Source organism: Girardinichthys multiradiatus, chromosome 14, assembly GCF_021462225.1.
Source record: "Girardinichthys multiradiatus isolate DD_20200921_A chromosome 14, DD_fGirMul_XY1, whole genome shotgun sequence".
In the NCBI taxonomy this organism is placed as follows: Eukaryota; Metazoa; Chordata; class Actinopteri; order Cyprinodontiformes; family Goodeidae; genus Girardinichthys; species Girardinichthys multiradiatus.
In genome coordinates this window covers 11248503-11268255 of record NC_061807.1, presented here as the reverse complement: position 1 = coordinate 11268255, position 19753 = coordinate 11248503, and the positions used below count along the sequence as shown (strand labels likewise).

At 39.3% G+C, this 19753-nt stretch overlaps 2 protein-coding genes across 2 annotated transcripts; one reads left to right on the top strand and one right to left on the bottom strand.

The window, feature by feature from the left end:
- Nucleotides 1-1690: 1690 nt before the first annotated feature.
- On the top strand, nucleotides 1691-10373 carry LOC124881026 (coronin-2B-like). The gene is made up of 13 exons (XM_047386511.1): nucleotides 1691-2257; nucleotides 2545-2661; nucleotides 2825-2974; nucleotides 3711-3911; nucleotides 3984-4100; nucleotides 4335-4439; nucleotides 4778-4874; nucleotides 6274-6389; nucleotides 6477-6567; nucleotides 6668-6828; nucleotides 7779-7946; nucleotides 8029-8097; nucleotides 9904-10373. The coding sequence occupies exons 1-13, from the start codon at nucleotides 2057-2059 to the stop codon at nucleotides 9964-9966; spliced, it is 1656 nt and encodes a 551-aa protein (XP_047242467.1). The 5' UTR covers nucleotides 1691-2056; the 3' UTR covers nucleotides 9967-10373.
- A 749-nt stretch (nucleotides 10374-11122) lies between these two features.
- Nucleotides 11123-18125, bottom strand: LOC124880041 (acidic leucine-rich nuclear phosphoprotein 32 family member D-like). The gene is made up of 7 exons (XM_047384921.1): nucleotides 17965-18125; nucleotides 14174-14323; nucleotides 13743-13865; nucleotides 13154-13331; nucleotides 12968-13065; nucleotides 12763-12844; nucleotides 11123-12268 (listed from the first exon to the last, which is right to left on the bottom strand). Exons 1-7 carry the CDS (start codon nucleotides 18016-18018, stop codon nucleotides 12192-12194), a joined length of 762 nt encoding a protein of 253 aa, XP_047240877.1. The 5' UTR covers nucleotides 18019-18125; the 3' UTR covers nucleotides 11123-12191.
- Nucleotides 18126-19753: the final 1628 nt, after the last annotated feature.

Below are 19753 nucleotides of genomic sequence, written 5' to 3'. Positions count from 1 at the left end.
CTGCTCAGTCAGGTGATCTTTAGCAGCAGCAGCCAAAGTCAAAGGTCAGGAGGCAGTTGTCACAGCAAGAAGACAGTATGTAACATAAATATTTAAAATGCACACAGAAAGCGTTTTGTACGTTGGGTTTTTAATCTGCATGGACGGTTAGATTAAAAAGGTAAAGTATGAAAGAGCCTGATTTATTATTGATATGATTATGAAAGCCAATAACTGCGGCTGACTACATTATTGATCAGGCCAGATAATGAGGCTGCTGAATTCGCACAGCACTGTTATGGGATTATGTTGAGGATGCAAATGTAAGTCGACGGGACAAATGGGAGAAAGGATCTAACATTAGACATGGAGGAAACAAATCTAAATGGCAGAAACAAGATTCAGCAACAAATAATTCAATAAATCCAAATGAAGAATTTGCACAATTTTTAAAAGCAGAATGTTACACTAATCCAAAATAAGACCAAAACCTATGATCTGTAAATGAGAAATCCACAAACCCACTCTGAATTTTCAGGATATGTATTCTAAGTTTTATTCTTGAAGTTCTTGAAGAAAATATCAGGTAACACCGTACAGAGAAACATTTTATAACAGTACTACAACAGGACTTGAACTCTGTAAATTTGCTGTGTCATAAAAACAGGAAAAACAAGTTATTATCCATATAAACTGCATGATTGGTGTAGGGATACTATCTAGTTATGCATTTTTAACCCAGTTCAAATTTCAATTTGAAACAATTAACATAAATCTTTCCCGAAGTCAGAATTCCAACTGGGAATGTTAGCAACTTTAACCATGACCTCAAAAGCAAATATGGTGGCTATCCATAAAAAACTGGTTGTGAAAAAAGGTTTTATTTTTACCAAAAATGTTTGTATTGTTAACTATTATTTCATTTCATAAAAATAGTTACAGATTGAATTAAACTACCTCATGCAGTGAACCTGTTGCTACAGTGTGTTAAATTACAAAATGCAGAGAAATTATAATAGTTGCTGTATAAAATTCCCATTGATTCCCATTGATTTTTGAAAATGTAAGTTGGGTTGTCATTCCCAGTTCCCTGTTCCAACTTAGCAACAACATCAGTAGCAATAGAAGTTGTTTCTGGTAAACTGTTGTTCTCTTCATTCTTCACCGGCCTTTGTACTTTCTGAAGATTCAGATGAAGCAAAGATTAATTTGTTCAAATTCTGGCAAATTCATTTTATTGTACTGTTCTGTACCCAGTCATGGGTAAATCTCTTACAAACTGATTCATTCGAATGCAATGACTTCAATGAAATCAGCCTGTTGTATTTTATTATAACGAGACCAGCTAGCAATAAATTCAAGAGTGCAGATCTTCAGTTGACGTTTGAGGTTGAGACACCACTGGTGTCATGAAATGAACCCAACGAAGACTGCACTTTCTGGGGAAACTGAAACAAAAATCCCCTGACCAAATGTTTTCTAACACCAGTGTTTTCTTTACACCAACTGCAATATGGCAGAAGAGTGCCCTGCAGAAGATAGTGAGGGGAGCTTGAAATTTCATTGGATTGTTCCTTCCCTCTATCCAGAATCAGTTTTAGAGCTGTGCAGAGGTTTTTTGGGGGTGGGGTGTTGGGGAGCCTGAAAGCATCTTTTGAGTGTCCCCATTGTTTGTCCAGTTTCAGAGTCCTGCGGAGGATGGTGAGGGGAACTCATAAGGTCATTGAAGTGTAACAATCTGTTTCTGTGCCACTGCAGGAGCAGGGCTCGTAACATTGAAAGCAGAGCAACCTGACTGTTTCACAGCTTCACGCCTCACACTGTTTAAATGTTGAACTTCTGTCAAGATTTTTCCCCTTATAATATTGCTCTGATTTGATGTTTGCCTTTTAATTAAATAATTATTTTTGACACAAAATTGTCGAGAATCCCGCAGAAAAGCTGTCTCGTTTTGTTTTGTTCTATGCTAGTAGCGCTACAATGAAATGGCAATGAATCGATCTGACATAACTGAAGAACCACTCTTTTGTTGATAGAAGACAAACAACTTCCTCCTCTGTCACTTCCTGTCCTCCAGATGCCGTTGCGGTCATCTTTCCAATGCTCAAAGTTTCGTTACGTCTTTGGGAAGCCAGCCACCAAGGAACACAGCTATGATGGAGTGCCAATCACAACAAGCGTCCATGACAACCACTACTGCTCGGCCAATCCCTGCTTCATCGCCGTGGTGACGGAATGTGCTGGAGGCGGAGCGTTTTTAGTCCTACCCATTCATTGTGTAAGTAGGTCAAAATTGTTTCACTTCATCAGGACATTTTGGACCAATGTCACTATTTTATTGTTACTTAGTAAACCATACATAACTAGTTCTTGAATTTTGAGTCTTTGCTTAGAAAGAGTCAGACCTTCTGGTTGTCTAATGTCCAAAGAAAACGTCCCAGGAAAGAGTCCCAGGAATCCTGAACATCTACTGATCGGGATCACTTTACATTATTAACTTGATCAAAAGTAATTCATCATGATGTTAAAAAACTGATAATTTCTCTATAAAATGTTGTCTTTTAGATAGGCAGACTAGACTCTCAATATCCGAGGGTTTGCGGTCACAGTGGCAGAGTCCTGGACGTCAAGTGGAACCCATTTGATGATTACTGCGTTGCCTCGTGTTCTGAAGACTGCACTGTAAGCCTGGAGTGTTTAAATTTTTTTGTATTCGTACTTAAAACCTCTTCTTCTAAGGGGTGTATGTGGTTCAGACTTATTTATTTTCCAACCTAAAATCAGAGTCGGGTTACTTCAAATGACAATGTTGAGCATAAAACCAAGGTTATGTGCATGTTTGCAGGTGAAGATTTGGGATATTCCAGTTTGCGGGGTCCAACAGAACATCACCCAGGCCAGAAAAACTCTAATTGGTCACTCCAGGAGGGTGGCTATTATTGAGTGGCATCCAACTGCTGAGAATCTGCTGCTTAGCTCAGGGTACGACTACAAGGTCAGGTGCCTCTTTAATTAGTGACAGTCAAATACATTTCAACAATTTATATTTCTTTCTGTAGAAAGTTACAAATCACTACCTTGATCAAACAACCATATTTATTGACAATACAATTAAACTTAGATCTTTTCCACACTATCAACCTGAAAAACCACTTTTTCCCAATTTAACGAATGTCTCAAGAATGTAACCTAAAACACTGGCCTAGGGTTGGAGGGATTGGGTTTATTTCTGCTCTGGATCTAAAGCACAAAATAATATCTACATCCAGTTATGCTTGTGCTTGTTTATGGAATCTGAGCTTGATTTTATTCGGACTAACAAATTAACTTCAAATAGCGGCTAATACCAGGCGTGACGCGTGGCGTAGCATATACGGAGGCCTCAGTTCTTAAAGCAGCTTTCCCTGCTTAGAGTCCCGACCCTGGAGACCTATGCTGCATGTCTTCCCTCTCTCTCCACCCAACTTCCTGCCTACCTACTCAGGAAAAATAACAAAAATGGCTACTAATGCTGCAAAAAAACAAAACTAGCGGCTAATACAATCTACTGTTAGCTGTTTGTTTAAATTATAAATAATCCTATTAGGATTAAGACCATTCCCGATTAAACTGACTTTTACTAGTGGTTTGAGACTGCTCCTAGTTTATGCACAACTAGTTTCTGTTATGAGCTAAACCTGATTAGTAGGTTTTCATGAATCAGATTAGACATAACCTTTTCGTAAATCCAGGTTCTCCTCTGGGATGTGTCCCAGGTCGGTACAGTTATCAGACATCCGGTCCGAGTGGTCCTGATGCCCATCCATCATCGCTACCCATCTGAAGCACTTCTGCTGTCTGTCAGCTTTAACAGTGATGGCAGCAGGCTGGCGGTCACATCTAAAGACAGACTTATTCGGGTCCTGGAGCCGCGGACCGGAAAGATTCTACAGGTTTTCTTTTAAGCAGTTTATTGGGTCTGATGGTATGTCTTTTGGTAGAACTGGTACTATTTGGTTTTACAGGTTTCCAGCAACAAGACACACAGGGCTAACAAGGTTTTATACATCAGAGGCTTGAAGATCCTTCTGTCCACTGGTAGCTCGCCCTGGAACCACAGACAGATCGTCCTCTGGGATCCAGTAAGATGTTCTTTTAAAACCAGCTGTTATCATGATTTAAGTCATACAGCAGTAGAAAGGTGGACTAATTTGGAAGTCTAATACCATGCAACATACAGTCCAAAACAGCAAATAAAATGATCCCTTAATGGTGGCATCTGTCATAACATTAACCTGAGTATCATCAGCATGACAATTACTTAGTTCAGGATCCAATCATTTCCACTCAAACCTTTGGATCTTTTCTCTGTGCAGGATGACTTATCAGAACCTCTGTATGAAGAAGATTTGGATGGATCTGCAGGGGTTCTCTTCCCGTTCTATGACTCAGATACACGGATGCTCTACTTGGCTGGAAAGGTTATTAAAATGCTACATATATCCAGAGTAACTCTTGTAGCTGGTTGGGTTTGAACACAGACAGGCCCAATAAAGTGGCAAAAATGTTATACAAGGAGTCTTAGTTCAGCAAAGAGTTGTATTTTTTCTTACCAACATTTGATTCAATGTAATTTCTATAATGTTTACAAGAGTTTTGCAGGTGTCTACAATGGAAATTTAAACTATTCTTCTTTTGTAAAATTGGAAGCAACTATGATTGGTAATGGGTAGTAGTATTTGCCTCTAAATACCTTAAAATTAAACAACAATGAGGTTTGGGATAAATGTTATGGTTGCTCTGTAACTGTGCTTCGTAGGGAGACGGGAACATCAGATACTACGAGCTGAGCTCTGAGAAACCCTACATCAGCTTTCTGATGGAGTTCAGATCGCAGCTGCCACAGAAAGGACTGGGTCAGATTATCACACTCAAAACAATACAACACTAAAGAAACTGATGAAGTGCTGACTGCTTTGTTGCTACTTCCTTTTCCTGTTTGAATCCTACTTAAAATGAAAGAACACCAGATCTATTTGAGCAAGCACTGCTAATAAATAGGCCTACAGTTAAGCCTTTAAATAACTCTACAGAATGGAATAAAATGCACTGAAACTGATTTTGAGTTTGTGGTATTTTAGCTTCCATAGGACGTCAAATCTGGGAATTACATCACCAACATAAAGATGTTCCTAGCTGCAAACCCTAAAATCGGTGGGGTCTGCCAAAAGCAACCAGGCCAAATATTTTTAGAAATTCAAGCCAATAACAATGTGTGTTTTTTTTGCATCATTGGTATACAAACACTAACCAATGAACAGTAAAATTTCAGGACTAGCTGCTCAATGATCTCCAACGTTTCAAGCTGGAAATCTGACTTTAGAGAGCACAGATTTTTCCAACTTGGAGCTCCAAAAGTAAAGTTGTAAGTACAAAACGTGCATTGCAACATATTTTCCATATTAAAAAAATGCATTTTCCCAGGTCAAATATTGATTCAGTATCAACTAACTTTCACTTACTAGCTACCATTAGCCCTTTTTGTTAACGAGAAGGTAACTATTTTACTTTTGTTGAAACTGAATCAGTATTTGGCCTGGACTAACGCCTTTTTGATATGGAAAATCATGTTACATTGCAACATATGCTAACTTGTAAGCTAACGTTAGTTAGCAATATGGTGGTAATGGTTTTCATTGTTAGAAGGATTGTCCTATTCAGTATCACAACTTGCTATTTGGGCCATGGCAACAAGATAAAAAAATGTTAAAAATACACTAGCATTAGCTATTTATCTAGCTCCCTTTCAATCACATTAAACCAGCTTTATAACCATAACTGAGCCTTTTTAAATGAAGTAAAAAACCTCAAAACATCAAGAACTAAAAGATAAGACTTCTTCCTAACCTTAAACTATCTGTGCCCATGTAAAAAAATAAATAAATGATTGGTTAAAAAGACAAACTTTTACGAGCATCTGTTTGCCTTCACCAAAGTTTTTTTATTTTTAGATATCAACTAAAATAACGACTAAATAAAATATTTGCCAACATATGTCTTTACTGAAAAGAAATATATATACATGTTTAAAAAAAACACAAGTTAGTATGTTAAGCTTACATGGTTACATAGTGGGCTAATGCTTTTATTTAACTGTATTATTCTTTACCAGAGTTAAAGATTTTAACCATAGTAACATTTAGAAAAATAGCACATGGCCAACAACTATTCTAGAGAGGTGATAACTAACAAAAGGAAGAAATAAATTTCCAGGGAAAAATTGTTGTCTAGTTCAGATTTTTGTCATAATTTTAGGGGTGATGCCAAAACGTGGCCTGGATGTTAATGTGTGTGAGATTTTCCGGTTTTATCGCCTGATTGCCATCAAAGACCTGGTAGAACCTCTGTCGATGATCATACCACGGAAACAGGTACTGCATTACAACCCTCTGTTTGATTACCACTGGTGATACAAGTGCAACACACATGAGGTCAAGTATTTTGTTCTCCTCTTCCAGTCAGGTATTTTTCAGGAGGATCTGTACCCAATGACAGCTGGAAACCAGGCAGCCTTAACGGCCCAGGAGTGGCTGCTGGGGATCAACAGGGGTACGTGACCCACAAAGACATCATGTTAGTTACAGATACACAACTGGCTCATGCATTTAGTTTGTAATATCTACTACAAGGGCTCTCGTTTCTTCATCAGGCCCAGTGCTGATGTCCTTGAGGCCCGAGGCTCATGTAGAAAATCCTTACGCTGTAATTCCTGCTGACAAAGGCCAGTTAAGGCAGCTGAGCTCCCTCCGGTTCCAGATGGGCCCAGCTGATGGGGCTGTGACAAACACAAAACTGGACTTTATGGAAAGGGTAGGCTGATACATTTGGTCAGTAGACACTGGTATGAAACTGGAGCTAATCAAACAAAATAAAGTATGCATCTTGAACATGCGTTTTAAATTCTGATTTTCTGACAAAAAGCCATATGTTTTTGAGCTGAATGTTCTTTAAAGGTTATCTTTATTAATATCTTTTTAAAAACTGACTGTTTACTGAGTGTTTACTGCAAAGATAATCATACATCTCTGACTTTTTCAGGTTTTGTTGCAGTACAGCCACAAAGTTAAGGGAGAAGGCTGTGGCCATGTGTCATTTTCCTTCCACTTCAACTCCTTCTATGTGTCAGTCTATCGCAGTAAATCCTAATATAACACACTGAAGTTTGTGGTTGTAATGGGACGAAACATGAAAAAGTTCATTGGTTATGAATACTTTACAAGCTATCGTATAAAAATAATAGGCATTTTTATAATTAATCTAAAAATCAGACATTTCTAAATTTTATTTAAAGATATTATTTCAGCATTAGTTGCCTTTTTTTTTTTTTGACAGTAGGCAGACAGCAAATGTCGCCGGGTCCGGGAGTCGAACCCGGGACGGCCACTTCAAAGACTGTAGCCTTTGTATATGGTCGCACGCTTAACCCCTACACTACCAGACTGAATTGGATTCAATTGGAGAACAAGGAACTGGATTTGTATCGGCATGTCTCGTTTTAAACCCTGACCTTAACAGGACTAGATTGAAATAAAGTGTGATCATTTGGACTTGTTAACTTTCTCTTGGAGGAAAGTTTGGATCACATTTGTTGTGAACTGGCCTTACATAATTAAACTGAAGTCAATGAACTTGAAATGTAAATTCTGGCCCACGGTGGGCTGCTGTTTACACTGAAACTAATTTGAAAACATCGTTCATGAAATGGTTTTTCAGACCAGATGTGTAAACTTTTCCATATAGTTCCATCTTATTGTTTTTAGGCTTTCCTTGAAGAGCAGCTGGCCTATCAGCATGCTAAATATCCCAGAGATCTGAGTGATCTGTCCGGTTGGCAGCCGGATGAGATGGAGTGTCCGCTGTGGACGTACGGCTGCACTCCACACTGCTGCGAACCAGCTGAGAAACCACCACCTACGACTGAGAGTGAGGTCTGGCAGAACCATTGTTGGAAATTGAAAGAAATGTGCTTAAACTCTCTGAATGAACTCATCAAAAGCTTCTGTGCTTCAGCTCTTGCAGGTGTTTTACAAACAGCAAGATGAGATCAGAGGCCTGAGGGAGGAGCTGCATCAGAAAGATGTCAGTACACAAACAGAAAATTGGCTTCTCATTCCAAAGAAAAGATGCTAAACTGACTGTTTAGGTTTAAACCTGCATGTTTGCCTGCATTTGTTTGGCAAGTTAATATAGTCAGTGTTTCTGCTGGTGGACTACGGATCAAGGTTTTAACGGACATGCAAATCTTTTGCTACAGACAAAAATATTATAAAGCCACTGTTTGAGTAAAACAAATAAAAAGCCCTGAAAGTGCTTTCCAAAATGCCTGCCTGGAGGAATATTTATTCCCATTTCAGTGCATGGCTCTTTGTACATCTGCATAAAATGTAAACTTTACCCTAGCACTCACACTGAGAATCTGATGCCACGTTTCTAATCTGATTTTGTGTGTTGTGGCACAAATCAAAAAAAAAAAAAAAAAGGCACGCCTTGTATGATTTCCACTGCAGATGAATTAGTGATTTATTTTTTTGATTCACTCACCAAGTGGAGATGTTTTGGTAAAAATGAAAACTCATTCTTCTCTGACTTCTATGTAGCCATTGTTACAAATCTCTGGGACTTGAGATGGTCTCTAGAAACCAAAATTGAAAAATTAACCTAAATAGCATTATTTTATTAATTACTGTTACAATTACCCAGTTTACAATTACTTTTTGAATATTTCTAAATAAAGATCAGCTTTATTCACCAGGTTTGTGCACACAAACAAAAAATTTGAATTCCGTTCCACTTTATCTCACTTAAGGCGTTTTAAAAATAAATCTATAAAATGGTAACATAGAAACTTCTGTGAAAAGAGACTTCTGGAAGTAATATTGATTTAGCACCAACAAAAGCTATAATCCTTTTCTATCAAAAAGGGCTAGTCCTCACAAGCTAGCCAAAAGTGGCTAGCATTGCAGAAGAAACAAAGATGGAAAGTTGGTAAATCTACATTTTCTTGCCCAATGTAGTCTTGCATAACACAACTAGGCAAACACATTTCTTATTCTTGCATATTCATGAGTACAGAAACGGGAAAAAACTCCACTATCTTTACCCTACTACTTAACATCAGCCTACTAGCTAGCATAAACTAGTATTAGCACAGTTTGATTAGGATAACTAAGCATACTTATAACCAGACTTTAACAGACTGTCTGCTTTAAAAAAAAAAAAAAAAAACTGATTTATTTTTTTGTAAAACAATTTATTGTTTGGTTAAAAATTCAAACTTTGTCCAGCATGCCAATTGTGTTAGACAGGTTGAACTAAACACATGATAAAGAGTTTTAATCATTTACTCACATTTAACATTAAATTTTTAAAAAAATAGAAGTTGGTTCAGAATCACTAAATTAGTGACCTAAGCAAATGTTTTCACAGTAGTTATTCCGATTTTTCTTTTAAAGTAACCAGACAGATTTTTTTTTTTACTGCAAAAAACCTCATACATTTTAACAGGCATGGTTGACGATAACTTTAGAGAACTTATTAATATTTGAGGAAAGAATATCTTAACGTTTCTGACCCTTAATTCCAGTCTTGATGCCCAAATGTGGCCTGGATGCGAGTACATGAGTGAGTGTGTGTGTGTGAGATTTTCCAGTTTTATAACCTAACTATTGATTAATGCAGCATTAACAAAGGTATGGCAGAGTGTTATATAATCTCGTCTTTGTTTCTGTTATAACCAGAAAATGTTGGAAATCAGTGACGTTTGGTGATCTGATTATAAACAAGAACTTTTTTGTAAGATGATTTGGGTTCAGGTCTGATCTTTGGAAAGCAGCAGACTAAAGAAAGTCTAACCCAGTTTATAAAACTGTTGTTTCTGTCCTGCAGGTGAGGATTGCTCAATTACAGCTGGAGATAAAGAACAGAAGCAACATGAGGGCGACCTTCTGATCCAATCAGATTAATTCATGTTGACCTTAACGATATTGGAGCGGTTTAACTTCTGGTTTGAATGTGGCTTAGAGGTGGAGTTTAAAATGACTGCAGACAAGAAATCTACCTAAATGTTTGTTTTGGTAAAAGATATGAAGATTCTTAATAATGGTCATAATGTTCAGTTAAAGAACAAGAAGCTAAAATTAAAACAAATCTATGTTGAAACGGCTTGTAAAGGTTTGGTCTTGAAAACTGAAAAATAAAGTAGTAAAAAAAAGATAGACTTTTAGTCTGAATCAACATTTGTTTTCTCAAATACCCCTGAAGCTAGTGTAAAACAAATATCATAAAATTAAATAAAACACTAAACTGAATTCGATCTGTACACTTTTTTGGGGTTTTCAGAGTTCAAGATAAAACTTTTTTTCTTCTTCAATACACTAACATGGCACTCATTAAGCACCATACTCAATAGAATCAAATTAAAACAAGGATGAAAACTGAAACATACTGCATTGGTGTGCAAGTCAGGACTTTCTTCTATATTTAAAGACGTATTGTAAATTAGGTGCTTTCCAGCAACAGATGTAAGTTTTCTTCATCATTTCATGGTTGAACCAGTTTAATGTCTAATGGGCCATTAGTTAATTTATCTATAAGAACATGAAAAAGACTAAAACCAGGCTATTCTCATGTGAGATTTTTAATTTTTGTATTGAAACAATAAAAGGTGGTACTTCTTTGCCACTTTGTGTCTTCTAATTTAGAAATTTAAATCCTAGTAGCATAGAATCTTTAGAAAATTAAGTTTAGCAGAACGCAACCTACCATATGTTTCCAATATGCAAAATAAAAACCGCCTAAACTAGTTGTACTGTAATAAATTCCTTTTGTCATAAAACGTTGATTTATTGTCCCCTTGTGGACAAACTCCCTAACTGTGACTGTCTCTTCGAGCAGACCTAACTTCTTACATCTAATCATTATTAAATAAAACAAATACACAGGGGTGAGATTACCAGAGAAGTTGTATTTTAACGAAATACATTTTTAAATAAAGAGTGCAATGTACAACTCCCAACAGTTTATCTAGGTGAAGAATTGAACTGCCTTAATGTGAAATTTTCCCCAAACTGGCAATCAGAACCAAAACAGGAAAAGACACCAGGAGGAAAACGTTAAGATTTTATTTACAGACTCCTTTTGTATGATTTCTCATTTAACTTACAGAAAGTAAAAAACAAAAGAAAGCAAACAACCTAATCGGTCGCTGTAAGAGTGAAGGAACAGCTGGATCTCTCTGGAAACAAACGCCACGGCAAACGGAGAGAGAGACAGTGTCCCGAGAGAGCCATACAAAAGTAAACAAAAATTCTCTGAAAAAATAGATCTTTTAAAAAGCTCTGCTGGCAAAAACAAAAAAAATCAAAACAACAGTTTGCCCTGAGCGTACTTTGCTGCGAGGAAACGGGACGATGGATCAGGGGCGTAGGGGGAGGGGGCAAATAAAACAAAACAAAACAAAGAAACAATGATTAAAGGACTTGATTCAAACCTCAGAAAGTACAAAAATCTGCATCCACTGACCTGAATTTAAACATTTCACACCTCAACTATTTTACATTATAACACAAACAGCTTGATGGGTACGACAAACCTTATTTGGCTGAACATAAAGTAATTTAACGGCTTCACAGATGCTTTATTGTCAGAATGCAGTTTTTATGACTGCAGGGAATCTGAGGGATCTGGAGGTAAAGAGGAAAAACAGAGTTCATGTGTGCTGTAAAAATACAACATTTGGGCTGCCTCTGCTAAATTATGGTGGCGAAAAGTATTTGGTTTAAACTGTAATGGTAAAATAAAAATCCAGTTGAAGTTTCTTGTTTTTCAACAAAACTCAAAAACCACTTTTATAAACAATAGGTCAAAATGTCTTCTGTAAGAAGTGTCTTCAACTAACTTTTGAGCCTGAAGCTTTAAGATTTTATTTCCTGAGTTTATTAGAAATGCACAAAAAATAAAATAACGTTGAAGAATCTGAGGAGTTCAGAGGATTTTCGATTAGTCCGTAAACTTAAATAAAATATAAATCTGACTGCAGTTTGAGGAGAAGGAGGGGAAACGATTAAAGTTATGTGGTGTTGGAGAGGATGCAGCCCTGTGAAGGTGGAGGCAGAGCTGGTGTTAGCTTAGAGGAGACGGGGAGGAGGTGGGGGTTAAGAGGGGTCTACAGGGTTTCACTCATCATCTTCATCGTCTTCATCTTCAGGGTCTCTCTTCCTCTTCTCTCCTTTTGCTGGAGAAGAATCCTCATCTGCGGAGAAAAGCACAGATTTTGTGAGACCAGATGTTTTTAATGTCGTCGCAGAATCAGGACCTCCTTCTGATCTCTGCTGTATTGTTACTGTCTGCAGTTTCCTGTGGGCTTTCTGGCTGCTTCAAATGCTCTCCTCGCCCGTCAGTCTAGGTGGACCTCCATGTCCTGGTAGGTCTCCAGTTGGTCCATCCATGTTCAGATGATGGATTGAACAGAGCTGTGTGAGATGTTCCAAGCTTGGGACATTGTTGTAGAGCCTAACACTGCTTTAAACTTCTCCACAACTTCCTGCCTGACCTGTCTGCTGGGTTCCTCTGTCTTCATGATGCTGTTTGTTTTCTAAAGAGCCTCTGAGGCCAGAACCAGAACATCTGCATATATCCTGAGATTAAACCACACACAGAACCTCTGTGGCCAATTAGTTGCACTAGAACTTATTTTATCTGACAGGTGATCACCCAGCCTGGACAAGGAGGAGCTAAGATACTCACCATTATCTTCCTCGTCGTCCTCGTCTTCATCATCCTCGTCTTCATCATCCTCGCTGTCCACTTCTCCATTCACCCCCCCATCCTACAGAAACAAAGACCAGCATGAGGAACAGCAGAGCTTCTCTTCATAGACCAGATGTCAATGGGATGTTCAACATGTTGCTGCAGCTCAACTGAAGATGAGACAGAGCAGCCAGAAACTAACCTCATCATCACCACTGTCATCATCATCGTGGTCTTCTTCTGCCACCACTTCTTCTTCATCCTCCTCTTCCTCCTCCCACAACTCCTCCGACTCTACCTCTGTGGTCCAGAAGCATTCAGATTAATTCAACGTCAAACACTGTGAACATTCAGGGGCTCAAATGAGTGTCAGCCATCTTGCTCCAACCTTCATCGTCGATGCCGTCGCCCTCTCCATCAGAGTCGGACGCCTCGCAGTCCTCCACGTCGTAGCCGTCCAGGTAGGTGAGCTGCGGGAGGAGCGTGAAGATGGAGTCCCTGTAGTCACCCAGGTTGGTCACCTCACAGTTGAACAGGTCCAGGCTCTTCAGCTGAGGCAACTTTTTCTGAAACAGCAACACAAGCAACAGTTTATCCATCTACAGATGCAGCGAGCGGACCAACCTCTGACACGTGAAACCAGGGCCGATAGAACCATGTTCCGCTGTCACCCTGGACCCAAAAAAAGCAATGTTGCTTTCATGTGTCCAAAGAATGTCGGGCCGTTCCTCTGTGGGCCCGTCGGTGTGCTCTCTGGTAAACCGTGACAAACATGAGCTCTTTCCCTTCACTTCACACCTACTCGCCGACTCGGCTGCCAGAACCTCTGGAAGGAACCTCAGAGCCCACATTTATTTACTGGTGAGATAAAAAAGCTGTTTCTCATTTGAATATTTCTTCCTGTGGGACGGTGGGAGAGTCAGCGGCTCTAACAAACCTAAACAATAAAACATAACTAATCATCATCTCCGACCTACCAGCGGCTCCAGCGTGCTGATGTCTTTGAACTTGTTGCCGCTCAAGTTGAGGTGCGTTAGATTCACCAACCGCTCTGCCAGGACCTCCAGACCCCCTGATATCCTGTTGTCGCTCAACTCCAACTGCAGAAAGAGGGAGAAACATCTGAGGGTCAAACACATTTGTAAGCTGTTCAAATGCAAGGATTTGTTGTTTTATTAAGTTTAAAGCAGTTCTGCAGGAACGGATCAGAACAAAACTCAAACATTAACAGCTCATTAGTCCAGATTTTTCACCTCAGATACCTTCTATGACCATCATCCATCTAAGAAATAATTTCAGTGAATGTAGTGAACAGGAATATTGTGGACTACATGTAAACACTGGGACAAAAATACATGAGTTTCAGATGTTTGTGAAACGTTTTCATTCTGAACTGGTTCTGTCCCACCTTTTTCAGCTTGTCCAGTTTGGGGATGTCTGCTACACTGGTCAAGCCCACATTGATAAGGCTGAGCAGCTCCAGGTTGGAGAACTCCTCTGTTATTCCTTCGATCTTTCCCTCGCTGGAGCGGCAGTTGTCCAAAACCAGTTCCTGGACCTGAGCAGACCACATCAGCAGGGGGTTATTTTCCAGTAACATCGCCTCTTTTTTAGGTCTTAGGCTCCAGTTTAGAGATGATGCAGAACTATGTGAGAACTTTGGTCTCTAAATTACTCATTTCTATCATTATGACCAAGTTATGCTAGTTGTATAATTGAGAAGTGGGGATCTCCTGAACCTTTGCCTTCATTCCATGTTACAGTTTCCTAAATCTGTTATTTAGATTCTTTAACACTTGCTTCAAAACGTTGTGACCTTGTTGCAGGTCAATCCATAGTACTGTAGTTACTAATCAATTAAATATCCTAATGGCATAATTAGGAGTTACAAGTATAGTCTCTATTATAACATCTTTGATCTATAAGATCATGCCTTTTATATATATTTTGTGCTTCGTTTGTTTTTAAGCCATGAAAATTGTTTCAGTGTCAAATAAATGTATGAATCTTTCTTATTAACGTCACTGAAAAATAAACAGTCCAGGACCCAGAGGGAATGGTTTGATTTAGATGTAATCTGGTCCACATACAGACCAACTATAAGAATGTCATTTATTTGGTTTTTCAATGAGCCGAAGTGACTGGAGTGGCCACTTTAAAGATCTTTACAAGATGGAGAAGATTTGTAGTGAAACAGATGCTGTCTTAGAAACTGGTCTAAAAAAAAAAAAAAAAAACTTCGTTAAGCAGCAAATCTAAAATCAGCGCTGCAGTCCACTGATGGAAAAAACAAACCATAATATAGTTGACTCATTGCGTCAACAATAAAACGAGCTTCTCTTATAGAATACGATTTTATTTATCAGTGGACATCAGGCAACTGTATAAGCGAGCGACCTTCTATCTACTACGCAAATTGTTTGATTTTACGAGCTGAATGTTTCCACTGTGGTCACAGATTATACACCAACACATGCAAAGTACATATCATTTCTCTATAGAAAGGATGCCCAGTCACTTTTCTGCAGCACAACATACATACACTAATAACGGTGTGTTTGCTATCTATTAGCTGTTTACCTGCTCTACTGTTTTATGGGTTAAAATCTTTAGTGTCTGTGTGCTGATGTTTTTAAATTTACAAATTATGTGTTCTCCTTTGGTCTCGTTTTGTATCGGTTGATCTACAAAAATGAGACATAAGTGAATCAAACCACGGTAAAGTCTAAACAATAAAGTAATTACAAGTGCATGTTTCAGCAGAGCTGTTGGTGTCCAGACGACAGCCCACTTTGTGAAGTGACTACGCGTTTATTTGCATATAAACTAGGATCTAATCACTCAGGCAGGATTTTAATGCCAGGTGTGAATGCTCTATTTAAATTTAAAGGTTCACTTCTTGCATCTGAATCAACTAGGACACATTTTAATTCCAGGTCTGAACAGGGCCTAGGAGACAACCTCGTCTGCTGAATTCACCTTTTGTTTTTACTGACGATCGGGTGTTTAGGTAACTGCCTGATAACGAACCCACTTGACTCCTGAATGGACCACTTTTAACCCCCAGGTGTGTTCCAGACGGACGAGCTCCCTGCAAATGATCATTTACACACTCACTGTTGCTTCGCCTGTGGATCAAATTACATCTAACTTGAAGCACTGGGTGCTAAAGTGGATTTATTTGAAAACACATTTTTTACACTAAACTGTAATGGCTGTTAAATGTATACCAGTTTAGTCTAAATGAAACGGACCTTTCTTTCATTTGATTCTGGAAGAGACCCTGACCAGTTTAATAAGGCAAAGTCCCATTCTGAATTATAGTGGTTTGATTCAAGACCAGTTTATACTGGAACGGGTCCCAGGTCAGGTCTATGTTGGAACAGGTCCCGGGACCAGTTCTATATTGGAACTGGTCCAGGGTCAGGTCTATATTGGAACTGGTCCCGGGACCAGTTCTATATTGGAACTGGTCCAGGGTCAGGTCTATATTGGAACTGGTCCCGGGACCAGTTCTATATTGGAACTGGTCCAGGGTCAGGTCTATATTGGAACTGGTCCCGGGACCAGTTCTATATTGGAACTGGTCCCGGGTCAGGTCTATATTGGAACAGGTCCAGGGACCAGTTCTATATTGGAACTGGTCCCGGGTCAGGTCTATATTGGAACAGGTCCAGGGACCAGTTCTATATTGGAACTGGTCCCGGGTCAGGTCTATATTGGAACAGGTCCCGGGACCAGTTCTATATTGGAACTGGTCCAGGGTCAGGTCTATATTGGAACTCAGCCTCATCTCTGTTTGTAAACTACTGACACACGAGCGGTGTCACGTGGGTGCGATATCTGTTAACCGTCACTCTGCTGTTTATAACCAGCCGAACCGATAAAAATAATGTTCTCATCCGAACCGAACCTTAAGGTGAAACATGTGAGTTTTAACATGACTAACAGCCGACAGAGCGCAGAGAAATGCCGTCAGGCTGCTTTAGCTTTAAGCTAGCGTTAGCGCACACAACTGCACGTTACAAACATTGGCTCCGACTACTTTCTGGAACAGCAGTGGTTTCTGTTTCAAAGCTGTTTCTTTGTAACAAATTGCAACAAACTCGATGTGGGCAAACCCATAAAGATATGTAAGAAAGTCAGGTATTCTACGTTTAACTCCGGATTTAGTGTTAAAGTTAATATTTAAAACTCATCTTCATGCCGAATTTAAAATCATAAAACTACATCGCTAAATTGTGACCGCACGTATTTAGGGTGTACTTATTTAAAAGCATACATTTCCTTACATTATGTGTGAAAACTGGAAACTGATTCAATAACTCACAGTAATAATTATTCTATACTACGCAGCCAAACAGCTTCGCAGTAATGTAGTTCCAGATATTAGCCAGGCCCCAGGCAGACGCGGGTGTGGGGGAGGCTGAAGTTGGTGTCCGATTCGGAACCTCGGTTAAGGGCTATTTCACTATTTAGATCGGCTCCAATCAAAAACATTATAATAAAGTTTCAAAGTTGGACTGAGCAATGTTACACAGAACAGATATTCTTAAAACAGTTTGCAAATTTCTAAAACTTTTGTTCTATATTCATTTTTTTTTTTTAATTTGTCAAATTGAAAAAGCTATCAAATTTTAACGGCGAATATGTATATTCTTTTAATTAATAAAAATAGCAGTGAGGTTTGTTTAGAAGAATGACAATTCAGGTCAGACTAGACTCGTCTTATTGTTGCAGTTTTAAGATTGGCCCCCAAACCAATTCTAAAAATTAAACGAACACTTTCACAATAAAGCTATTGTTTCACAAATCACAAACGGTGTTTTCAAGAATTACTGTTTAATGTTCAATTATTTTAGATATTGATCAAGAGCTGAATAAGAATAGTCAAAACTCCCCGAAATGACCGGAATAGACCTTTACTGAAGTTCCGAAACGGATGCCAACTTCAGCGTAGCCTGCCAAGTTTATACACGCATTAGACGAGACGCATTACTCAAGATGAGCTCTAAAAATCACAAATTCACTTCTACTTTAGAACTAGTTTGAGTTTCAGGGATTATTGAACCAGTTTGTTGTTTAGTGAAGCAGCAGATCCAGCTGCCATGTGCTCCACCACCTCTCCTTTACCAACTCCTCCTCCCGCTGCCGGTTGAGTTTACGCCGGAGTCACACAGATATAAACCCAGGACTCACCTCCGCTGGAGACCGGTGCCTCAGCTCCAAAGAAACCCTCTTCTTCATGTCCATTTTCCTCTACTTGTTGCTCTCTGCGAAGCAAAATGCTTGTTTCTCCACGATCTTCTCTTCAGCATCAACACGCGGAAACAAGAGTGAAGTTAGCTACCGCTAGCATAAAGAACTTCCGGTGTAGATTGCAAAAATAAAAATCAAACGTGGACCAGTAGAAGCACTAACGATTTACTGATTTTACTTACTTACTAGTAATTTGGTTATATATATTGGTTTTTCCACACACAGGTAAGATAAAAGCCTTGTATCTATAAAACAATCAATCATTGATTTATTATTTTACATTTATTTTGAAAGACGCACACTCTGTTTCCGGAAGTGGCCGCGTTCAGAAGCTGTTACAGAAACAAAACGTTTACATATCGTGTACGAAAGTGGGTCAAGGCGTACGTTGCGTTCAAATGCCAACTGAAATCTGGCGATTTTTAATGTAAAACTGCAAACACATGTAACTCGTTTCAAATGAGTTCTTCAGAAAGGTTCACAGCATAAATATTGCTTTAGGATATTAATTAAATGGATCTGTTTGTTTTTTCAAATTCATTCAAAAACAAAAAGTTATTTTTCATTTTGGTGTGGTGGTAGATCCTGAGTTTTTCTATGAGCACCTGAATGCATCATAGATATAAAGGCGGCGGGGGGGGGGGGGGTGTACGGCAACACGAAGGAAAGTCTGGTCTTCAGCTACTGTACCGGTTGTTTTTATATTAAAATCAAATTGGGATGGCGTTTGGAAAGGATTTCTTTATTACAGCGAAAAGTGCTAAAGCCCCTAAACGTTAACACATGTTGTGACGTTGCAACACCCAACTTCAATGTATTTTAACCGGATTCTACGGCTGATAAGAGTCTGCTTTAATGGCAAAGTTGAGCACAAACAAGGAATTTGACTTCGGTTTCCAGCGCTCACATCGTATCAACCTCAGACACAATATGAAAACTTTAGAGAAATATAAACAATGACAAAGGAACGGTGTGTACATCGCTGTACAGCATTTTTAATATAAAGAAAAAAGAATGGCAAGTTTGGATAGAGCAGCTTATTTTGTTCCTAGCAGAGTAGCTGACCTCTAGAGGACCATGAGGTGTTCATTTGTTCATCAGAGATACAGACTAAACAAACTCTCTCTGTGGTGGCTTGTTTTTGCAAACAGCGCTCTGTAGCGCTGACTTAAAAGAAAAAAGTGCAAAAAGTTTGTGTCCAGGTTGTGTGGGGTCTGCAGAGATGTTAGCTTCCCTTGTTCAGACCCTAGACCTGTATAAGTCCTGGGTGGAGGGAAGGTCAGCCCTGATGATCCTCTCTGCAGACCTGATTGTTGTAGTCTGGAGCTTCTTCTGGACTAAATCAGGTCCAGAGAAATGGTGACCCTGACTGTGGATCACCAGAAGTGATCCACAGTCGACACAGTGTTGTTGAGGATGGTGACGAGAGGCAGTGATGGGGGAGTACTCTGGAATTTCACCATCATCTCCACAGTCTTGGGCTGGTTAAGCTCCAGGTGGTCCTGACCGCACCAGTGAACCAGTTAATCCATCTCCTGCCTGTATGCAGACTCGTCACTGCCCCGGATAAGACCAGTAACAGTGGTGTCATCTACAAACATCAGGAGTTTCACAGACAGGTCTGCTGAGGTGCAGTAGAGGAAAAGAGGAGTGGGGAGGGAACTCGCCTCTGGGAGGTGCCAGTGCAGGAGGAGATGCTTCCCAGCCTTACCCACCCGGAGCTGCCCGT